The 24,059-nt window shown below is 36.7% G+C and overlaps 2 protein-coding genes across 10 annotated transcripts in view; both read left to right on the top strand.

Annotated features, from left to right (window-relative positions):
• Positions 1-2,425, top strand: part of NMNAT3 (nicotinamide nucleotide adenylyltransferase 3) — a 32,851-nt gene extending 30,426 nt beyond the window's left edge. For all 9 annotated transcript variants that reach the window (XM_055723881.1, XM_055723880.1, XM_055723877.1 and 6 more), the window contains one exon: positions 1,770-2,425. In XM_055723881.1, the coding sequence (XP_055579856.1) occupies positions 1,770-2,179 (410 nt within the window). In that variant the 3' untranslated portion in view covers positions 2,180-2,425. The remainder of the gene's footprint in view (positions 1-1,769) is intronic.
• Positions 2,426-2,542: 117 nt separating this feature from the next.
• On the top strand, positions 2,543-20,237 carry RBP1 (retinol binding protein 1). The gene is made up of 4 exons (XM_005441655.3): positions 2,543-3,767; positions 4,374-4,552; positions 16,703-16,804; positions 19,958-20,237. Exons 1-4 carry the CDS (start codon positions 3,695-3,697, stop codon positions 20,009-20,011), a joined length of 408 nt encoding a protein of 135 aa, XP_005441712.1. The 5' UTR covers positions 2,543-3,694; the 3' UTR covers positions 20,012-20,237.
• Positions 20,238-24,059: the final 3,822 nt, after the last annotated feature.

The raw sequence follows: 24,059 nt of genomic DNA, 5'->3' as shown, positions 1-24,059 counted from the left end.
AGATTGGAAATGGCTTGAGGAAATAGATGGGCGTAAGACAGCTTGGAAGGCATGAAGCAGAACTGATCAGCTTTGTCATGACAAAGTTTCCAGATTTCCAGAGTTGTGTGAATCTTCAGGTTCTCGATGTCTCATTGTTCATCAGCTGTCAGAAGTATCTGGGACATTCTTTCAGAGCTTCGTACTCTTGTAGCCCTGGTCACAGACAACTTTTGCAGGTACTTCTGCACTAGCTCAGGTGTCAGAGATGAGAGCATTGAATCTAAAGGTTGCAACCTTGCAGATGCAGGTATCAAAATAAAATTTACTGGGTCGTTTGTGGGGAAGGGGCTGTTACAAAAATTTCACATGCCTACCAAATGCACTAATTATAAACTCTAAAAAAAAACAGAATTACATTTTTAAATATCTGGACAGTCTATGGTGAATTGTCAGACATGAATACCATACAGTCCTCCTTCTATAGTAATGCCACATTGAGAGCACAGGAAAGTGTAGTACAGTACCCTGTCTTTGTTGTAGGGGTTGCAAGGTATGTAGTGAGGGGTGTAAGAGGAGAAGAAATGCTTGCTGTAGTTAACTCAACAGTACATACTAAATCTCTGCAAAACTGAGTGTATCTTAAGGCACTGAAGGTATGCTTTTCATGCATCACCACTGGTATGTTTCTTATTTTTCGAATTGCTGATTTAAGGTGTTTGTATAAGACTTGTAGATGTGCTGTTTACAGCCACAGATAAACGTAAAATGGAGACAATACACCCATCCTCCTTCTTCATTTCACATGAATGCAAGGCTGTGAAAATACCTAGTCAATGTTTGTAAAATACTCAGATGGTATAATGATGAGTGCTGTAGAATAGACTTTGAGGAAAGACTTCTGTACGGAGGCTTAAGCAATTCTTGGTCATTATTCAGATAGCAAATTTGGCTGTAGATCTCTTTGTACTAGAACAAATATGCCATGGCCACATGACACATTATCTGTATAATACTCTTCTGGTTCCAGTTTCTCTAAAATTAAATAAAACTTAGTAGGTCAACTAACTAGCTTATTTTACCAGTAAGCGTAGTTAGATTAAATAGTCCGTCATGTTTTAGATTATATAGGTGAACAAACCCAGGTGAAATTCTGTTGTTCTCTGGCTAATGTGACAGCATGCAAACATTGTGCCTGTGTGCCAGAGTGCCGTAGGGCAGCTGCTTCCTAAGGGATGGGGAGCCATCAGCCATCACAGTGGCAGGCAAGGGACACACTAGCTGGGGCTGGTCCCACAGTACCTGAGCAAAACAAGCAGAGCAGACTGGAGTGCAGTAGCCTGGTTCAACCAAGTCTAGTCCTTGTGCTAAAATAATTATCTTCTTTATTTGCTTCTTCCCCTTTTTGGCTTGCTTGAGTGGAGGAGTAATTTTCCTTTAACATTGTACAGATAATATTTGATACACTGAGTGATGATGAACTAGGTGATAAAGTAATTGTGACCAAACATATAAAATCCAAACTAAATTTTGCTTGCAACTTCTTGAAAGAAAACCGGAGTAAAGGTAAATGATTAAAAAAAAACAAACCACCAAAGCCAAACCAACCAACCAAACAAACAAAAAAACCCCAACCAACAAAAAAAAAAAACCCACAGAAAACAAACCAGACCAAAAAAAAAGCCAAAACAAAACCAAAAAACTTAAGAATTAAAAGCCCAGTTTTAAGTGTAAACTTCCTAGAAAACCAAACAAGTGTAGAAGTCTCTCATTTCCTTTTGTCTTTCCAGGTCTACCAGAATTAAAGCTACTCTGTGGGGCTGATTTTCTACAGACATTTAAGACCCCTAATCTCTGGAAGGAAGAACACATCAAAGAAATTGTGGAAAAGTTTGGTTTAGTCTGTATTAGCCGTGCTGGCTCTGATCCTGCTCAGCATATTAATGAATCAGACCTTCTAACTAAATTTCAGCACAATATCTTTCTGGTGAAAGAGTGGATTCAGAATGAAATCAGCGCAACACAAATACGCTATGCCTTGTGCAGAGGGTTAAGTGTAAAATATCTTATACCAGATTCTGTTATATCCTACATTGCACAGCATAATATCTACACGGAAGAGAGTGAGCGGAAGAATGAAGGTGACTTGCTTCAGCCTCTTAAGTTGTGTAACTCAACAGTAAACCCACTAAATGACTGATGTCTGTAGTGTGTGAAGTGGACAGACCTGGCATTTTTTCATATAAAGTTCTTTCAAAATTTATTTCTTGTTCATGTACATCAGTCCAAAATTTCATTAATTCCTGTGGTGTTTTAACTTCATGTTTTTGTATTTGGAAATTGGGATGTTTAGCTGTGTAGCTTAAAATATATAAAGAACAGCTTCCTTGTGAAAATAAAAGAAATAAGATCTTAACAATAAATATGACTCTCTGGTAACACTTAAGGGTCAAGCATAGTACTTTCCTGAATTGTAATTTTGTAATCCTACAGACAGCTTTAGCATGAAGATGCCTTACTGTTATGAAGCAGCAAGATAAAATTAACCATAACTTTTCTTTTTATATATATTTATTTAAATATATGACACTGCTAAACTTTGACTTTTTAGGACCCTGAATAACTTCCTGTGTTTTGGCAGTTTGGACAAGAGGTGGAAATAAATCTTTCTTTCATGCAAGCACTTAAAAATGCATGTACCATTCATGTAATTTTAAGCCTCCAGATTCACAAATGACAGACAGTCCTCATCCCCAGATTTAAAGTGGGTTTCTTTGCTTCTCTGATCCAGAGTCTTCTGTAAAAGTAAGTAATTGCTGAAGCTCTGGAGTAGATAACATATCTAAGAGGAACTTCAGCTGTACCATTTGAATATACATAGTAGAAAATAAATGAAAATAGCTAAGAGGCTGTCTCAGTATTTGAGCCCCAATGTTAGCTAGAAAAATCATTCTGTGTTGGTTGCCTAGTCTCCTGATTCAGTCTATGTTATTTTTGACAGAAGACACCTTCAAAAACTACAGAATCCATAAAGTGCTACTTCTGTGTTTCAATGTTGCTTAAATTAACTGAAAGCATACATTCAGTAGCCATATACAGGATTAACCACTGCTTCTTGACACAAGTTCCCATCTAACTGGCTCTTTTTGAGTGCTCAGGTGGCCACTGGTTCTCTAGAATTAAGGAGCTTGTGGAACAAGTGAAAGTAATGCCAGAGACAAATCGCTTTCACTGAGTCTGTATGATCGTTTTCTGAAGAGTAGGTGGCATAAAGTAGTAAGAACATATTCAAGGAAGAAAGATTTGCCATAAAAAAACACACAAGCACTTATATAGCTTTGGCTAATATCCTAATGTAAAGCTATTTAAAAGGGTTGGTTTTTTTCTGAGTGGCATGAAAAATGAAGAGTAATATGTCTAAATGTATCTCAAGATAATCGGAACCCTTATGGAAGTTATGTGGAAGGTGAATATTTCTATTTAAATCAAGTCATCCTGCTGTCATTAGAAATTGCAGAGGTTCAGCCTTGTGGAAGGGTTTAAAGGCAACACTTCAACAATAATCGGATTAGAAGGACTTGCATAGCTACATGGTCTAAAAAAGAGATAAAAGAAACCAGATTTCAAACTTGCCGCAAAGTAAGGCAGTGAACTGTGTGGTGCAGAATCAACACACTGTTCTGAGACTTTGATTTGACAATTACCTGAAGCAGGGATGCCTGCAGATTTCAATGGCTACTGGAAAATGGTCAGCAATGACAATTTTGAGGAGTATCTGAAAGCACTGGGTAAGGTTTCCTTTGTAATTCTTTAATAAATAATCAATACATGCAACCTGTCTTAGTCTTTACATTAATCTGTTTTTTCTTGTACAGCCATAAATCATTTTTGTGAGAAATATTTTTTGGGGGAATGCACTTTAAGAATTGCCTTATGCAAAATTGGTTTGTCTTAAGCAGCCTCTACTTTTTACCATCTTGAAGCTTTCATTAACAGAGATTAAACTACATAGCTTGAAGAAGTGGCAGATTTCAAACTTAAAAAAACAACCGTAATTTGAAAAAGAGTAAAATTTTAATGTGTAACAAAGACAATGGTGTACTTAATGCAATATCGTGTGTTTGCATTTGATGTAAAGTGCTAGTATTCCTATAAAAATATTGAAGGCCTTATTAACTGTCAAATATAAGTGATATTTTTTAGGATTTTGCATAATCAGAAAATCAAAACATTAACTTGCTGAAGTTAAAAGAATTAGGTTATGTACTTTTTCCTGATGACAAAGCTGGCCTGAAAGATCTGGACATTTATCTTTGTTTTAGTTCTCCGAAGAGCTACAAACTTCTTTTTGTGGTAGACTTTACTGGATTAAAATAATTCTTTTTCTTTTTCAGATGTAAATGTTGCTGTAAGAAAAATAGCAAACTTGCTAAAACCTGACAAAGAAATCCTTCAGAATGGGGATCATATGATCATTAAAACTCTAAGCACTTTTAGAAACTACATCATGGAATTTGATGTAGGAAAGGAGTTTGAGGAGGATTTAGCTGGGGTGGATGATCGCAAATGCATGGTAAGAATTAGAACTGTAACAACGGACAAAAAAAAAAAAAAGAGTATTAATAATCTGAGGCCTTTCACAGACCACATCTGTTAACCATTTTGTGTGGCTATTTCTGTACTTCTCAGGTTGCCAGTATCTGCACACAATTTTTAGCGTGCCTTTACATTAAAGGAAAGCTAATTTTAATCAGGAGCACGAAACAATGAATGAATGAATAATAACTTCAGTGAAATGTTACTGAATTATACTTGGATATTTGTTAGTCAAAAAGACAATTGTGTTCAGACTTTCAGAATCTCTTCACTGAATAATGTTTTACAGTAAAGGAAATCCACAAGAATGGCCAACTGCTCAGAAATTTACTTTTCTTTCTTGTTCTTGTTCCTATGCGTGCTCCTTCCTGGCTGTATTTATTAGAGTAGATGCATTAATTAGGCTACTGGAACAAATCTTATTGCAATCAATAAGCAAACACTGAGGATTCTGCCTTATGAGCTTGCCAGAGAGACAATATTTTCTGACTTATGACTGATAAATACCAATTAACAGGGAAAAACTTGAGAATACCAAGTTCTTTCCTGTTAGTTTGAAGGCATGACACCTGTAATATCCCACAACAAAGAAGTTGATGAGCAAAAGAAAATTATCTCACGAGGGCCTGTAGAGGAGAAATCACATAAAAGAGAATTAATAGGTTTCCATTCTTAGATAGTGCCATTTAAAACCAGTACTATTCACTACCACTAGGATATGAAAATTTGCTTTTGCTCTGGTGATGGCAGGAAAGGGAAAGATCATGAAGATCAGAAAAAAAAAGAATGGCTAGCTAGCAAGTGCCTCAACTAATCTTTCTGTACTCCTTGTTACAGAGGATAGAAGCATGACAGAATGCAGAATACAATATTCACAGAAGGGAGAAGCAGTGTGTATTTGTATAGGAAGGTACGCCAATGTCATCATGCGTTTTTGACAGCTGGAGGGCTCTTAATCAGGGTAATGAAGTCTAGATCCACTGAACAGTTATGAGCCCAAAGGAGGACTTAGACTTAGGTAGCCAAATTACTGTCAGAGATAGCAATGTTCGAAACATCTGCTTAGGCACTAAAAATGTCTGAAGTCCTGAGTGTTTGCATCTGTGAATTACTGGTTTGTGTGTGTACAGAAATGTCTCCATCTAAGCATTATCTGTACTTAAATACCATTAAACTCCATATAAAGGAGGACTAAAACATCCTCTATATGGTGGAATGAAGTAATTATGCTCTGAGGCTGTCTAGCATGTACCTACAATGAGTTCTTATGAAATGTGTCAGCCAGCCACTGTGCTGAAAAATCAGCTTCAGAAGACAGGAAAATGTGGTCCTTGCCTAGTTGTGCTTTTGAAACAGTGAACAGAAGTAAGACACAACTCTTGATTTCCTGACAAACACCCTAATTATTTCATTATTTGTACAAGGCCACAATTCTCTACCCTATTTTTTTAATTTGAGTGATAAGGAAGAATTCAAAATGTTGAACCAGGGAGGTGAAATTAGAAAATTATTATTATAGTCGCTACAACAGCTATTTGTTTTGGAGTGGAACCTAGTTCATCCTACTTCCAAGGGTTGCTTAAATATTTTACCTATTGGCTGTTTAGTGCAAAATGCTTACTCAGCCTTGGAAGCAGAAGATACCAGGATCTTCTTGCCTTCTCAAAAAAAATTCCCAAAGGGTAGTCACTAACACTGACTTAGGCACATAACACCACAAAAACTTTCAGAAATCCTCCATGTCCCTTGGTGGCGTCCAACAACAGATACCAATGGCAGCTGTACAGTTAAGGTCACTGATTACTGATTCTCTATTTGCCTTGTAGCAATGTATCATACCTTATTAAAGATTTCTACCAGACCTCTGTTTTCTTAAAGACAAAACAGTACAAGAAGCTGTCTTTCTGAAGGCACTTCAGCTCAAATCTGATAACCATGATGTCAGGCAAAACTTGCAGTTATTAAGCAACAAAATAACTCCAATGTTCCAGGAGGAGTCTTGTGAGAGAAGGGTCATGGGGGTGATATAAGAGATACTGGACCACTCCCTGAGTGGTGTTATGAAGGAAACCACCATAAAAGCAAAGGTTGAATATCGTCCTTTTCTCATCTATGGCTTGAAACTGCATGCCATAAATAGCTTAATTGTTAATAATCAACCTGTGTAATGGGAGAGATTGTGAATCAATTATTGTTATTTATATTGTGGACTGAGCAGACCACTGGGCAAGTTTTATCCAAGTAGCTCAATGTATGAGAAGTACAAAGTAACATCAGTAAGACAAGTTACACATTAAACATTAATCTATATAGCAGAGCAATCATCAGGAGACTAGCAAAAATAACCTTAGAAGTAATTCATCCAATAGGTATAGATAATTTTTTCTTTTAATGAAGAATATATCAACTAACTAGACTTAACGTATCAGTAAAAATAGTATTAGCACAGGTTAAATCTTGTGTATAATTCACTGAAATTATATTCACCTTTCAGTTGTAGAACACATCTTTGATTCAGTCAGTGTAGAGTGTAGCTACAATAATTCCAAATCAATACTGTGATGAGTAAAGGCTAAAACGTTTTGCTGATACTTACTTTGGAAGTGAGTCGAAGGTTTGACAGTAGGAATTGATACTCCTGTGATAGTATAACCCCCCTCCTTCATTTCAGTTAGGATTTTTTCATCTGTGTATAGTTGGTCACTCCTGGAAGCTTGTCTGAACTTTCTGGAACAGTGACTTAATTGAGCTGGATAAACCTTAGCAGTTTCAGTTTGTCCTTTTTTTGACCTTTAACTGTTGCTTTGGTGTATGCACATGATTTTAGGTGGTTCTGTTTTCTTAAGGGGTATAGGTAACAGTAGTTGGTGATTTTAGTTCCTTTAAAGACTTTGTTTCTGTTTTAAAGTTAAAATTTGCTACTTTGGAATCTCGAGAAACTCAAAAGCCCTACTAGTTAAGTTAAAGGTGCCATTTCTCTGTTTTGTAAAACAGAAGGTTAGGCTAGTTGACCACACAGATGTGCGGACACAGGGGAGATCACTGATCACAGTGCAAGGTACTTCCAAGAAGACAGCGGATATTCAGTGTGTTCTAAGCATTGCTAAAAGCGTGTATGGAGCAAGCTGCAGCACAACCTGGTCTCTTAAGAAATGCAAACAAGACATCTGCATTCATTTAGCTCCATAATGCTATTGTGCTTCTCCTGAAGTTTTTCCCCAGGGATTTTCTCTCCTAGATAAAAATTAAAGAAGAATTTCTCTGTTTGTTTGGCAATTTCGTGAAAGATGTTTCTGCAAGCTTAATCATACTTAATATTTAGAGTTGTTAAAAATCTGGCAGTTTGGACTACAAAGGTAAAATGAATGTTTATGTATTCAGGAGCATCTTTTATTCTTCTCTGCAAATGTTACAAGGTGCATGTTAGATGGTGTATTAAGAAGTTTAGAACATTAATACTGTATTACATTATTTCTTGCATGGTGCGTAGTTTGATTCAGACCATGTGATAAAGTTCCCATTACTTTGAAGTTTGGTTTTAATTGGTAACATGCATTAGATGTATAGTGTACAAAGACAGAAATTCAAAGTTAAATGGATGACTATGGCTTTGGTATTTCCTGAACTATTTGATCCTGCTGTCTTCGTTCTCAGTAAAGCTCCAGTGTCATAAAAAAAATTCCTCAATTTTAAGGTAAATTCTATAATCTCTAGTTGCTATTAATTTGATGAGCATCTCAGGTATTGCACTAAATATAAAATCTTGTTTCATGCACATAAACTTTACTGTGGAAAAAATTTACTGTGCACAAAAGAGGCAAGACATTATTGAAACAACAATTAATTGAAAACCATCTACAAATGTGTCTCATTTATCACCAGATAATTTTGCCTTCTTTTTTCACCATCAGTAATAAACAGTGAAGCTGAGGAAGCATCTGCAATGTGAAATATGTACCAGTAAACATAAGAATGGGGCTAAAGCAGAAAAGTTAACCTTATGTGCCTTCACAGTGTATTTGCTCAGTACATCAATCAAAAGTCTTAAAAAGCTGAAAAAACTTAAAGGCTGAAACAAAGGCTGAAGTTTCATGTTCCAAGTCTTTGCAACCAGTGACTCAAAGCAGATTGAGAATGGGATAGCTCAACTGCAAAACTTACTTCCCTAAAATTTTACTTTTCTAATCATTTTGCTGCTAAAGTCAGGGAAGGTTTTTGCATTATAATTTTTATGTGCTGTTCAAGCATTTGAATGAGACTGAATTGCTTTAGCTCACGCTATCCAGAATGAATCTATCTTTTGACAGAGACTAAGAGCAAGTGATCTGATTAAAAAATCAAGGAAGATTCTATGTTCTAAATATAGAACAGGAGAATTTCTTGGATAACTGAAAATGGCATTAGTTACATTAGAATTGAGTATTTAGTTAAGCAAATGAAGGATGCTTCAGTAATTCAGAGCCTTGTGTTCTTTGGCATAGTAATTTTCTTCTTACATGGAAGCAGGAAAGGAAATGACAATGACTGGGGACTGGTAAACAGAATCTGAAACTGAAGTTGGAAAAATGTTCATGTTAATCATTTAGTTAACCAAAACAGAATAAAAGCAGAGTAGAACTAGATAAGTTATCATTTGGGTGTTCAGAGTTCTATTGTTGAAACTGATATAATTTTTAGTCATAGTTAAGAGTTGTTAGGTTGGTAGGGTAAGGAGGATTTGGGAGTTGTAGAATTCAGTCATCAGATCTGTCATAAATCTTACCATCTTCCTGAAAATATACAGTCATTTAACATTTAAGACAGCCACATAAGGATTGTTCATAGGCACCTAACCAGTCTGTCTGTCACACAAACCAGTGCTAGTTACATGTGCTATATCCTAGTGAAAGGAGGTAAGTTCTTCGAAACTGATCATGGCTCTGTTTTAACTAATAATCATACCTAATGTGAAACTGATTCCTCTCTAGTTTGTGTTCAGGAAAAAGGCAACTGAATTTAGTTGTTCTAGTCATCATTTGATTTATACTGCTGCAAGTTCAGAATAAAGCCCTGTTGCAAAATAACATGGCTCATGAAGCTTATTTACATATTTAGGCAGTTTTAAGCAGTGTTTGTCAGTTCCACAAATGGAATTCACAGCTGTTAATCTAGTTAAGAGTAGGTGTTGGAATGAAGACTTTGCTGCCAGAAAAACAACAACCAACAAACAACATTCCAATACTTGGAATTCCAGTAGGGATCCCCCACAGGCTGAGAAAGCTCAAAATAAATTGCGCTTGTCTAGTGAGATGCAAGATCAGCAATATGTCTTTACTTGATCCCTCTGATTCAACTATTTTCTTTCTTTACCTCTTCAAATGCCATCCTTTTCTTTTTGGCTTGTAAGTGTTTTCTCATGTACTTTGTTGGAACAAGCATTGTTCTAGATTGGCTGCTGCTGGGAGGTGGTTTTCTGTCATTGCCTGTGTGTATATACTAGTCTTCTCTCAAATCCTATGCCCTCTGTCTCTGCAGTACTGTAAATTCCCCAGCTCCTTACTGGAATAATTTCCTATTGATACTTCTGACCTTTTACAAACTGCTGTCCACAAGTGAAGAACGGTCTTCCAGTCAACCCTTCTGAGGCTCCAGAGAACAGGTCCACTCTTGGATCTGCCTCAGGCTGTCTAAAACTCTAATTCATTCAGTCTCTGTGCCTTAGTAAAGAGGAGCTGTTTCCTTTTTTCTGCCTCGTTTCACACTGCATGCTCTTTTGCCATTACTGTTTATTACCTGTCAGTGATATGCTCAGCACATTTGCATGGTGATATCAAATGAGATCTCTAGAATCTTTGGCCATATAATTTAAGATGTCATTAACTTCAAATTTTGCAGTGCTGGATTCATGTGTAAAACCTGAGACTCATCAGAAGCTTTGAGCTAGTTATTCACAAAACCGCTGTGAACATATGAAGCTTTGTAGGAGAGATGGTTTTGGATGGGCTTAGCATGTCAGCTTTTTGTGAATCCTAAAAAGCTCAGAGAATTAAGAATGCAGAGTGTGCAATCAGAATCCGCTGAAAGCCTGAGAACCAGACTTAACAAATCCAATTTTTAATGACAAACCATTAATGTTATGTACAATTTCATCTTGCTAAAATTACGCAAAGGTTAAGTCAATTATACACATTAATTTAAACAGTGTCTTAGAATTGATTCTGTTTCTTGCACAAAGTGAATTGAATGTGCTGGGTTTTACTTTTTTTTTTTTTCCTGGCGTAGGATATACAAAAGTTTTCCTATTTTTGTATTTGTATACAATTTTATTTCAGTAAGAAAAAAATAAATCCACCATTCCTAAGAAATAAAAGATTATGCACTGTCCAAAATACTGCTTCTACTCTTCTTCCCACCTACATAGCCTGGAGCTTTGGCACTTACTTTCCTACTCCCTGGAACATGTCTCTAGTCATTGCTTTCCTTCCTTACTCTTACAAGCAAGCATTCAAAATAAGGAATTTGAACATTTAAGATCTGATCCTATCTGACAGCAGCTTACCCTTTGATCTAAAATTTGTCAATCCAGTTCTAAGACCCTTTGCTAGCAATGGAGATACTGACAATCATAGAAGCAAAATACTGCTTCTAGAAGTGTCTCACTTTTTGACTACAGTGAACTTCAGTACACTTATCAGTCGGGTACAGACAATAGCAGTCTGAGCGAGTTTGTAATGGTATGAACACATTTCAGAGTCACGTAGCTATAGATACCTATTATGAGACGTGGTAACTGCCAGCCCTTCAAGCAGCTGAGAGATGAGTTGTATTGTACTACCAGCTACTTCCTATGCATTAACTTTAGGAGTTCTGTTGCTGCATGGCTACAAACAGGAATGATGAGGTGGGAGATTAGATTTGTAAGTGCTCCTACAGGGTTGAACTGAAGTTAGTAAGGTAAGGAAAGGTTGGTATAGACTTTATCATTCGACCTAGCTACTGGATGGCTAAATATGTATGGCCTTTGTCCAGCAACAGTTATCTTGAGATGCAGTCCAGGAATCCTACCACTACTTTTTCTGTTGGGTTTGTTGTTGTTTTCTCAGTAGTTTATCTGTCACCAGCCTGCCAGATGCAGATTTGATGAGATAAAAGGAGTTACAGGATAGGTGACAGACCCCAGACATAGTTGTAGCCCTTGTTAACAGTGTGCAGCACGCCTTCTACAGGTCATGGGTAGTGGCTACAACATTACAGAATGCGTCTTCACAGACAAAATACAGTGTAACTGTGATACCAATATTAGTTTATTCCATCAGCACTTAACTTGATGAAAATTTCCCCTGCAGACTGCTTACCAGAAGTTTTTATATCACTTTGATACTTAGTACAGGTGAAAATGCTTGATCTTGAGAAGCTGTTCATAGAATCATAGAATGGTTTGGGTTGGAAGGGACCTTAAAGATCAGAGTTCCAACCCCCTTGCCATGGGCAGGGACACCTTCCGCTAGACCAGGTTGCTCAAAGCCCCATCCAGCCTGGCCCTGAACGCTTCCAGGGATGGGCCATCCACAGCTTCTCTGGGCAACCTGTTCCTGAATCTCACCATCCTCACAGTTAAGAATTTCTTCCTAATACCTAATCTAAATATACCCTCTTTCAGTTTAAAGCCATTCCCCTTCGTCCTATCATGACATGCCCTTGTAAAAAGTCCCTCCCCAGCTTTCTTGTAGCTTTAACTACTGGAAGGCTGCTCTAAGATCTCCCTGGAGCCTTCTTTTCTCCAGCCCCAACGCTCCCAGCCTGTCTTGACAGGAGAGGTGCTGCAGCCCTCTGATTATCCTCATTAGAATTAAAACTATTAAATATCTTGTTGGGATATATTACCATGTTTGACTAAAAATTCTGGGATATTTTCACAATACAGGGCACAGCTCAAATTGGATTCTCCTATGTCATCTGACCTAAACAATTACTTTCCATTGCTTATTCCTTCTTAAATCATAATTACAGTTGTTAAATGACTGGTCATTCTCATAAGCAGAGAATTACTCAATTGAGATGGAGCACACACACTAGGAATAGCCAACATGGGAATGAGAAACATCGTGTACAGCCAGCATCGAATGTTTTTGCACATAGACCTCACTGGGAAATGCAAAGTTCTCTGATGAAATAGTTTGATGACTCTTTCAGTAAATTACAGGTCAGCATCTCTGGCTGTGGGTCAATATGACTTGCCAATAGAAGCTGGAAGTAGTATCTGTTGTAATTCTGCAAGATTTCAGTACTGTTGCTGCTACTAGAGAAAATGCAAATGCATAGTCAACAGATTTGCTTTTACTAAATATTTCATTTAATAATTCTACCTTGACTCATAACTGAAAACAGTGACTATAATACTTTAATTATCATTTCTTCTAGCTTTAATTTTCAGGAAGATGGTGTTGCTGTGCACATGTATTTAAATCTTTGTAATACAGAGAGATAAAATCACTAACAAATGTGAATGGCCAAGTAATAAAAAGATCTCTAAGTAGTGTAAGACTACAGAAATCATATCATAAAACTAAAGAAAATGTAAACATTTTTTGTCGTCTGAAGCTTCAAAGGCTTCTTCATCTCCCAGAGAAACTCTGTCTGTTATTACACCTCAAGAGCAAAGAGTATATAATCCAAAAGATATGCAATATTGGTCGTTAGAATTTTTGAGAAAAGTGAAATTGAGGCAAGGCTCACTCTTATTTATCTCTTTGTTAACTCTTGTGCTCCTTCAGTATTTTTAATCACACTATTGACTAATCACATTAATCACTATATTCTAATGAAGTTCCCTACGGAATTATATGCATTTGAATTGAGAAGTATTCATAAATTTTAGTATGATCAGGCAGTAAGCAAGCAAAACTTAAGCTTCCTTATGACAAACTAGATTATGTACTACCTAGTTTAAAGGAATAAATGAAGTCTTCCATTTATCCTACAAGTAGTATGAGATACTCAAAAAGGCAGAAGCCTTCAGTTCTAGAGAAATACTATATTTTCATCTAGTTGGTTCTGTTGCCATCAGGAAACTGCAGCTTTCCAGTGTCCTCAGAGTTTGTCTGCTCCTTTTGCTTGTGGAGGAAGATGAAGAATAGGAACTGTCTGCCTGGGGATGCTCTGCTCACCAAACCCTGGTAAAGATTTTCAGTCATTCCAGATAGGAGACAATAGCTCAGTCTCTGTAATCAGACAAACCTTAGGTAATGCTATTACCAAAATGGTGGCAAACAAGATTAATTATAAAAGCCTACTTTTCTAAGAAGAAGTTGCATTATACAGAAGGTGAAGCATTCCTTTATCTTGATAGTAAGTGTGTGCTGGGAGAGGAAAACAGCAACTAAATGTTCATATAGAACTAGCTTACTTGTTTATTCAGCTGTTTGACTCCTAGTTATACAATGGTGATATCCTGATCCAAGTTTAAAAAATAAATCTTTGCTCTTACATAGAGATTATATTTACCAGCATTTGTCCTACAGTGGTATTTTTGGAATATTATTATTATGTTCTGACTCAACTATTTGGAAATGTTCTAAGGCAAGCATTGCTATATCTCGGCTGTTGGCAAAGGGTGGAATATTAGCAGCCATAGCAACTCCAACCTCAACTAATACTCAATGTGTGTCTCAACAGACATATTTGGAATGGAAGAACTTACTTCAAACTGAGTTAGAAGAGAAGTTTCTATCTTCTGTATTAGTTATGTCTTTTATTATAAGAGACATTACAGTTTGACCTAAAGGAAAAAAAAAAGTAAAAATGCTACTGGTTAATCTTGCTGTCATAAAGTGGTTGTTCCTGCTAACAAAGAGGAGGACATTATGTTCTCCTGCAATATATTCTGTCCTTTACAACATTCATAGCAAAATAGCCACACACAAAAATCTGGAACTATATGGTTTACTCCTGTCCCTTCAGTATATATATTTCTGAAAGGGAAGCAGAGGATGATAACCGAGAATATTGGCTGATAAAGCAGATAGGTTAACAGTCTGTGGTACTATAATCTGTGGTTATCACCAAATTGCCAAAAGCAATATCTAATCTTGACTGGAGAAAAAAGAAAGTCAGAGAAAAAAAGTGTGTTGTTTTCTGAGATGAAACAATTTCAGTCACCCTTGGAGGCTGAAAAAGTTAACATTTCCTTGCACTGCTACAAACATTTCTCAGTTGCCTCCAAGTGTACTAAGCTAGTGAATATTATCAAGACTAATCACTTCCAGAACTGACTTCAAACTTTAGTAGTACTAATAAAGTTGGATCTTACTTTATTTATGCCTTTGGATTCACCTATAAACCCACAAAATTTAACTATTAAGCTAGTCTAATTAAACTATGCTGAGCTAATACTCCATGGATAAAAATGAGTGTGGTTACTAAGTAAAGTTGCATATAAAGATGCTTCATTCCACAGTATCCCTCACATCTATAAGTCATTGGTAGAAATAATGTTCATTTTCTGATACATTAATTTTTAGAATCATGAGAAATTCTTAGTTATGCTAACTTAAAAATTAAACATTTTTCACTTTGACTAGTATAATTTGTTACCTTCTGTCTCCTATGGAAGAGGATTTAGGTGATGACCACATTAACTACAGCTTTACCCAAACGTGTTGGTTTTTTCCTGCATTAGCATTTTATATATTAAAAGGATATGGTTTTTTTTAAATGTTATCTACTACTCAATTTAAATACATCCTTTTATGAGAGTAAACAGAAGAACCTGTGAATGCATTTTCCAAAATGGAGAGATTTTTAGCAAGGACACATGAGCGTGTCTTTCAGAGACCCCATATGGTGCAAATAGACTATGTGGGATCAATAACAATGCCTTGCATATGATTATCTATGCTGGCACTCTTTCTAGTGATTCATTTTCCATGCTTGTTTAGTCTAAAGCATCCCAGGGGAGGAGACTGCTGGGCTGTACTCATTTAAAGATAGTGGCTACCATGGTTATCAATTAAGAATTAATTGTTTGTGACATACACAAATTAAATAAATAGGGCTGTATAGTTCTTGAATGTTGAACAGGTTTTAGTTCCCAGAATGACAAATGCAGGCTGACTTCTTTTCTTAGAAACTACACAGGATGTATCCAGTAGGTTTTCCTTTAATGATAAGTCAGAATTCATCTTCTCTCTGTATTTGACTACTTATACATGCAGTGGCTGAAGACTTTTACAAGGTAGACATTAATTCCATATTTGGTCCTCAGATTCACTTCAAGCAAGCTGGTTTAAAAGCCAGGTGCTAATATTGATGTTAAACTATCCTCATGGAGCACAAATTGTCAGTGCTCTTCCCCTTCCCTCTTTAAATATTTTAGAGTATTGCTTCTCTTTATCTTAGGGACACGTGAAAGGCAAATTGTCAGTAAAGACTAACCAGAGTAACAAGCTACATTGAAGTTTTTTTATGAATCAAGTTCTACTGAACTACTCAAGACAGCACTAATACTCACAAAAGTGCGATGTTGAATCCTGCAACACCTTACTCACTATTTCTTAGTCTGCCAGTCCTGGTTCAAGTAGTTCTCCAGCTACAGTTACACAAAGCAGGATGCTGGCAAAGTTACCAATTTGCTGATATTTCCAAACCATTCTGCTTGATAATGGAAGGCAGATTTAAGACATGGGGAAAACCGCTCAGGATTTGAAAGCCTTGTTCATCCATAGTTGCCAGTATGTGGGTACTGTTTTCAGGTTTAGCAGCTGGGGAATCTTTCTTATGGTGGAAAAAAAACCCCGAATCTCAAGTTTTTCAGCTTCTTTTGCAAATACAGTGTTAGGCTGCACACACCTTCTGCCATTGTATTTGTCAGCAGGGAGAGAGGAGTGCACTCTTACACAATGATTTTTTTAAACATTTTTTTTTCTTTTAACAGCTTTATCTCATCCTTCCAGGTTTTGACAGGCAGCTGGCCAGCAACCTTCTGTTTAAGCTAATTAATTTTGTAATTATCCTAAGTGTTACAACACTCTACAGTTATTCTTCTTATGAGATACATTAACTATTTATTATGTTAGAAGTTTTGTTTTAAGGAAACTAATCATAATATCAGACAATACTACAGTAACACTGAACATGTCTGTTTTGTTAGACCACTGTATCTTGGGATGGAGATAAGCTTCTTTGTGTACAGAATGGAGAAAAAGAAGGTCGTGGTTGGACCCAGTGGATTGAAGGAGATGAAATGCACCTGGTAAGATCATGTAACAGTTTTTAAATGCCAATCTATTAAAATGGTTAGGTGTAATGCAGCAGGCTGTGGGCTGTTATCTTGGCTTACTTTGACATAATTATGTATTGGTGCAGCATTTAACTTGTTTCTAAAGCAACTATTTCATTTGGAGCCATTAAGCTTTTATGTCCTTTACAAAGACTGTTTGATTTCAGAGCAGTACTCTTACTGTATTAACTGTCTGTCCAGACACACCAGTTTGAAATGTTTACAATGAGGAAGACATTTAACAGAATGTCCTTCATACGGTCCGTGAAATACACAGTATGGGAGCTGGTGAAATTATGCATCCAACAATAAGCCATAAGGGGAAAGTACACCATTGTTCTTTTAAAATAATTACAGGCAGACTGCATTATAGCCTAGAGAACTAAAACAGCAATTAAGTTTTTGAAATGTCATGTTCTTTCAGATCATAATTTTTATCTTTTTAAGTTAACAGGATCTGAAAGAAGATGCCTATTCTTTTCTCACATAGCTCTTCATAGCATCCTCACTGTCTCATCAGTGTGGGCAAAAGGCAGTCTTCCTGCTGAAATAATAAAATCCAACCTCCATTTCTGTTCACTGTTCAGTACTATTGTCATTCAGTAGTCTAAATGGATGTTCTCTAAATATTCAAATCAGTAGCAGTTACGAATTTTTTACAAAAGTACCCCAAACCCCTTATTACTCAACACAATTTCCATAGAATGCAGGTAGGGAGAAAGTTACTGTGTAAGTGATCACTTTATAGCTGAGGCCATCGGCTCACTGAAAATAGTGGGGGGAAGCAATAAAAATGTGACTCCAGAATTCCCTGTGTATACATATTCCTTCTATCTATACACAAACACACGACAGTACTTCCATGCTACCTCCCAGCTTGACAACAGCTGATGCCATGGAACCACGCATCAGCCCTTTCAGATTCTTCGCTGGCAAACAGGTTGCAATTAGCTGTAGAAGTCTGGCCTAGGAATTCAACTGCACTTATGTGCAAATATATGAAGCAACAGCGCTAGTTGCTTTTGGATTTCTCTGTATTGGCATCCTGGTTTCTGTCCCTTGCCAGCTCCGCTGTCATTATATCTTCCCATTTCCTGTCACCAATTTCTTTGGCCCTGATTTCTGCTATCCTTCCTCTGATTTATGCTCTAGCCATGCAACCTAGCCATGGACCTCCAGGCCAGACCACTTTCTATACCTGTCAAGAGTTTGATTTTAGAAGTATAAGTTCAGATTCAGTTGCTCAAGTGTATCTGTCTAGTGCCACTTTACATACCCCAAGGTAACCTGACTGATCTGAGCCTGCTTTTTCAGAAGGCTGTGAGGAGTCCTGTATCATACCTGCCAGCTGGTGCAGTCATCCATGCTCTCATTGGCACTCACACCATTTATCACAATCTGTCTCACATGTACACAAAAGTCAGTACAAAGTTACTTCATGCAAAAGAAGTAACCAAGTTAGAGGCCAGTCCCCAATATTTCAATTTCATCACTTTTTATATTTCATGAACTTCAAAAGATGTCCTCTTTATTTCTCTGAACCCTTGTTAATGTAACTCTCCCCATTAAACATACACTAAAAGAGTCACATTTAGTATCTTGTTTTTGACCAGCTAAGATTACTAGGTTCTGTACTCTTGAGAGTCCTTTGATACAATGGGCAGTTACCTCTACAAAACTGATACTTCAATAGCTTTATGATCCTATTGAACTTTACACAATGAGCCAAGTGTTAATTTAATTTTCCACAGTTCTGTAGAAAGTAGTACTACATGCTTTAGTAGTTTATTGCCTCCTATTTTCCCCATTTCATTCTATGGTCTGTACTTTGTAGTTCTTTTTCCTCCTTAGATTCTATTTTATGTGAGTGACTTATTTGACCATTCTCCATTTCCTTTTGAGTTTTATTGCCTTTTTCTACTGTATTGATTGCTTCTGCTCTGTAGGTTTTTGTCACTGTCAGCAGATGTCTTAACCCTTATTGCACACTCCTTCTTCTGGGTTACCTATATAGAAGTGAACAAAACAGGTCCTAACGAAAGTTATTGTATCAGTCTGCTTGTTTCATCAATTCATCATGAAGCACTTTCTTTTACTAGGGATTAGCAACACATGCCAATAAGGTTATTGACTTAGTGTAAGGTTTTTTTAATATGCCATTTTATCAAAGTCTCCCATGAGAAAATGTGCATAACTTCCCAAGAAATTCTGCCTCCTGTTCGCTCAGAATATTCTGACAGCTTTATTAAAAGTCTTATCTTGAAATAGAAAGTACATCCCTTCTGATAGGCCATACATAACCTTTGTCTTTATGTCCCTTAAGAAATTCCACCCCTTTTTCTTCTTCCACCAAATCCAGGTAACACCTCCACACATACTCTGTGCGTTTCTCAGGTCTAACTTAAATAGTTTCAGGCATGGAGCAGATTAAACTGCATCTTCAGTGAGATTAGGTAAACAGCAATAGGCCTCATAAATCAGTGCCCAAGATGCTTATGCACAGTTCATGATGATCCAAGGACTAGCAAGTAGGGTTTTTTGAAAAGCTCTTATGAAACACAAAAGAACAGTAGGCAGCATCAGGCATCCAGTATGGTCAAGTTCAGTCAAAACTCCCTGCTGTGCTGTGATTTATAGATCTAGATGAAATCTTCTGTACACAATTACCTGTCCTTTTCTAGCCATGTTCGTTGTGTTGCTAGAGTGGGCTTTCAGCTGATTTCTGGTTTTGTAGGTTTGAACTACGAGTCATCAATATACAGATCCAGAACTGGTTATTCAGAGCCATCCCCAGATACCTTCTTCATGTGTCCAAAATAGAGAATGCTCATTTCAAAGACCTAAGCAGTTGAACATACTGCAAATAGAGAATAATGCACCAGGAACATGTTTGACCCTTTAAGATCCGAGATCCCAAAATAAATTCTCCTTCTCTGCCTTTCACCAGAAAACAAACCCAAACCAGCTGTTTTCTTTTAGGATTAAAAACAGGCTAAAATATGTACAAGCTACCCAATCTAATTTGATAGAAAATTGTGGATTTAAATTAAGATGGACATGCACATGAATGTATAATGCATTAATTCTATGTAAAAGTTGTATTTTTAAATTATTTTCTCTTCCTAGGAAATAAGAGTGTGTGGAGTCAAGTGTAAGCAGGTTTTTAAGAAGGTACAGTGAGCCTACTACTGATACAGAAGTGAAGAACAGTAGAATTTACAGACCTGCCACCAAATCTCCAAATGCTAGTAATGAACATCATCAGTGATGAGAGCAAATACAGAAACGAAGATCACATTAGAACTGTATAGTTAGAATAAATTATTTTTAACAGATCATTTTAAAGAAATAACCGCAAATAAAACTATTTTTAGAACTGCCAATTAAAGATACTGATTACTATAAATGTGTGTGTACTGTAATTATTAACTACACCAAAATAGGGCTGTTTGGTATAGAGCGAGATACTAGAGTTGAAGACCTTGTAAGCTAATTTTTTACTTAAAATGGAAATCACCCTTCCATAGCCTTAGCAAGGGGCTTTCAGGTAGTCTTTTCAATATTCAGTTGTAGTTGTAGGGAAATGAATGAAACCTGTAGTATCTGGCTTACACTTCAATCATGAATTCACTGAAGCCAGTGGGAGTTTTACCATCAGCTCCAATGGAGCAGTACTTCACTGAAAAGTATCCTACCAAAAATAAAAATCTGATTGCTCAAATCAAAACAAGTAAAGGTATGGATCGATAGTCTGGAAAAACAGTACTTACAGATGCATGGCCAAGGGGCAGTTCTTTTCCAACTGCTTTAGCCCGTTCTTTTTTTTTTTTTTTTCTTATTCTGGAGAAAGTACTGGTAAGATCACTGCTAGAAACTGTATATAATTCTACACAGTCCACACAAAAGATTTGACTAGCATTGCTTTGTACAATATAATATGCAGATTTTTTTACAATCCATTGTAGTCCTCATGTTCTCATGCAGACTATGTGTGTAACAAAGCATTGGCCTAGCAGTTTCCAGTGCTTATTTAGTCACTGATTATAGTAACAGTAATTTGCAAACCAAATTGCCATATTTTCAGTCTATTGACACACCAGATATACAATTAACAGCACCACTTTGCATCAAGTTCAAAAAGACGCAAGGACACAGGGGCCTGGTTGGATCAAACCTTTAGCACATGACGCAGTATTACAATTGTGTCCTGTAATGACCATTATTAACCATTTTCAGGGGCTTAATCAGTGGGGAAGTCACTATGGCAGAGTTTGAGGTTGCCTAAAGTAGGAACACACCTTTCGCTACTCTGCTGCCAGCTCTTGTGCATAGCATTGCTTTTGCCTTCTTTGGGAACCCAGCGCTGAGACAGAACAATTTTAGACATGTAAATGGGAACAAATGCCACCATTCTCAATGAAACAGAGGCAGTTTTAATACACGCACTATTATTAAGCCTGGTTAGAAAAACTAGCAGCCTGATCTAACATGAAGAAATGGAGGCTCAGAAACAGTCATTGTAAACTATAAAGTTTGTACAGCAGGGATGCTAAACTTCTTAACTATGGTATTTCAGCCATACTATACATATTGTGAGTGTAGCATCAGATGTGCTGCAATGGATACCTAATTCAGTTTTGTAAAGTTTTGGGGTTTACTTTACAACAGAAAATACATAGAAAATATTATCCATGAAGACTTAAGCATCCATATGTGATAAACAAGTGAAAATAAGCCCTCTCTGTAACTTCTTATGTTACTATTGCAGCAGCTGTGGCTCATAGAATTACAGACATATGTAATGCAGTTGTTTAGGTTCCCTTGTAATTTTTTTCTTGGCAATATGCAATACACCTAAGGAAGACTCTGGAAATTATACTTTAGTCAAGCATACACATGCAGAAGCTGTTTTTCTCTCATGGAAGAGTGTGTTAGCCATTTAGGGATGTTTCCACAGCTATATGCATATTCCTCCTGACCAATATACAGACCAGCAGTTAAAGGTGATTAAGTTTTCTCATACTTGGAGTGGGACAGGTCAAAACTGGTTGCAGTTAAATACGCTAGAAGGTTGTGAGGGAGGGAAAAGGATCAGAAATCTGTGTATCTCAGGTTAAAAATACTGCTATACTCCAAGTAAAATTGCAAATAGCTGTCTACTTAAAATGTTATTTATTGCCTTACACAAGGCTGGGGATATCCCAGTTGCCAAATCTCAGTGCATCAGTTATTTGTTTTTCTTGAAAGATTATTGGACACAGAAACTTCTTTCCTTCAAGTTTCTAAATTACTGATTTCAAAACCATGCACACCTTTCCACTCTTCAGCCCCAAGGAAAGCAAGATAACAATGGAAAATAAAGAATGAACTCCAACTTCTCATTTATAACAGATACTAGTTTTTTCAGATCACCTATATTTTCCTTCTCATGTGAAAATTGAAACTACACAATAGAGATGGTTCACACAACTATCCACAATTAAAGTTTGCATAATTACTTTTAACATTCAGCATTGACTGAGACCTTTTTTGAAATGTAGTTTTCCTTCAATAGAACTTGGCAGTTCATAACCTTTAATTCACCACGTCTTCTAATTTTTGCCTGAAGCTCCCTGCAGTCTTGTGTAACATTCACAAACTCTTTTTGCAGAAGGTTGTAAGTGGATCAATTAACATCTAGCTAAGTAAATCCAATTGTTAAAAGCTATTATTATTGTAATCAAACAGACAGCTTTTCCCCTTTGGGTCATTTGGTACAAGGGCAAATTTAGCACCGAACTAATAACTAATGGCTTATCAACCAGGAGCAATGTAACCTGCTTCTAATTATGAAGAAAAGGCAAGCTCAGGAAGTACTACCACAGTTCACATACGTAAAGTACAGAAACTTCAGAAATATTTAACTTTGAATACTTTCTCTTCAAATCATCTCAATTGCTTGTCATTATAATTGTAACCTGTTATCTCTACTGCAGCAACAATTTCACTTGGAAAAGGAAATTATGTTCGTTCATTGCTTCCATGATGATGCTCTCCAAATAGTGCATATAAAATTAGCAATGCTGTTTCCATAAACCTTTAACAACTTGTTATCATAAAATGTAATTTAAAACTTCCTCCATAAAATAGCTACTTACTGAATGTATAGCATTCAACAATTACTTGACAAACATGAGCCCCTCTGGCTACTTCCAAAGCTACTTAGTAGCCAAGACCTCCACAGTGAATTCACATCCAGATTTTCTTACTAGTCAGGAATCAAATGCATGTTACTTTTATTGATCTTCCACAGAATTTCAGCCATGGTTTTCCAATACCAACCCTGTATTTCTGCACAACTGCATTGCTTCCAGATAATGGACATTTTTAATTTTGTAAGGAAAGATCAATGCTTACTGATCTTAAAGCAGTGTGAATGGGAAGGCAAAAAGTACATGTCATCATTTCTAAAAGTTAATCCAGACCTGATATTATGCTCAGTCCAGAAAACTCTAGGTGACAAAAGATGAAGAGTAAATGAAGGCCGATGTGTTCCATAGACACAATTGTTCTCCTTCTTCAGTTCCCACAGTTTGGGCTTTCATGTTCATTTTCTAGGTGGGTATGATCTTCTGAAGGTGACTGGGAGACTCACTGCTACATTTTATATTCTGTGGCTTCTCAGTAAAGGGCACACAGAGAAAGAACACATACTTGCTGCCTTTATAGCACATGAAGGCATGTTGTGCATATGAAGTTTCGGCTTTATGGAAGAAGTAGGGAGAGAACCATGTTTTTACCAAGTGTGGTGCAACAGAGCAAAATTGAGAGCCTGAAAGTTCAGGAGGGCCAAACGTACTGTGAAAACAGAAGTAGCAATGTGTAATACAGCTGTGAGCAACCTGCTTAGCTTTCCTAAAGATACAGATAATTAAACAAACATTAGGGATAAATCAATCTAACTGAGGTATATAACAATACTATAGTGATAAGCTGATCTAAGATTTCTCAGATATTCACCTGATTTTTCCAGCGGAAAAATTAATTTTGCTTTGGTAATGTCAACTTCAACCTTCTGCAACACTGTTGAAATATTTTGTGCAGATCTTTTCATTATAAGCCCCTTATACTGAAGTTATGTCTACTTTTGAAATGCATCCATGTTTGAATTTTCATATCTCTCTTATCCTTTGCATTATTGCTTCCCCATAAATTCAGTCCTTTCTTTGCAGATGGGAGTGACTACAGC

Source organism: Falco cherrug, chromosome 11 (genome assembly GCF_023634085.1).
Source record: "Falco cherrug isolate bFalChe1 chromosome 11, bFalChe1.pri, whole genome shotgun sequence".
Lineage (NCBI taxonomy): Eukaryota > Metazoa > Chordata > Aves > Falconiformes > Falconidae > Falco > Falco cherrug.
Note: the sequence above shows the minus strand (reverse complement) of the source record. Positions and strands in the feature narration are given on the sequence as shown.

Excerpts from the sequence above, each read along its gene's own strand:
- RBP1 (XM_005441655.3), top strand. The coding sequence starts at position 3,695 with ATGCCTGCAGATTTCAATGGCTACTGGAAAATGGTCAGCAATGACAAT. Across the intron at positions 3,768-4,373 it reads GGAGTATCTGAAAGCACTGG|ATGTAAATGTTGCTGTAAGA; the intron begins GTAAGGTTTCCT and ends TTTCTTTTTCAG. Across the intron at positions 16,805-19,957 it reads AAGGAGATGAAATGCACCTG|GAAATAAGAGTGTGTGGAGT; the intron begins GTAAGATCATGT and ends TTCTCTTCCTAG.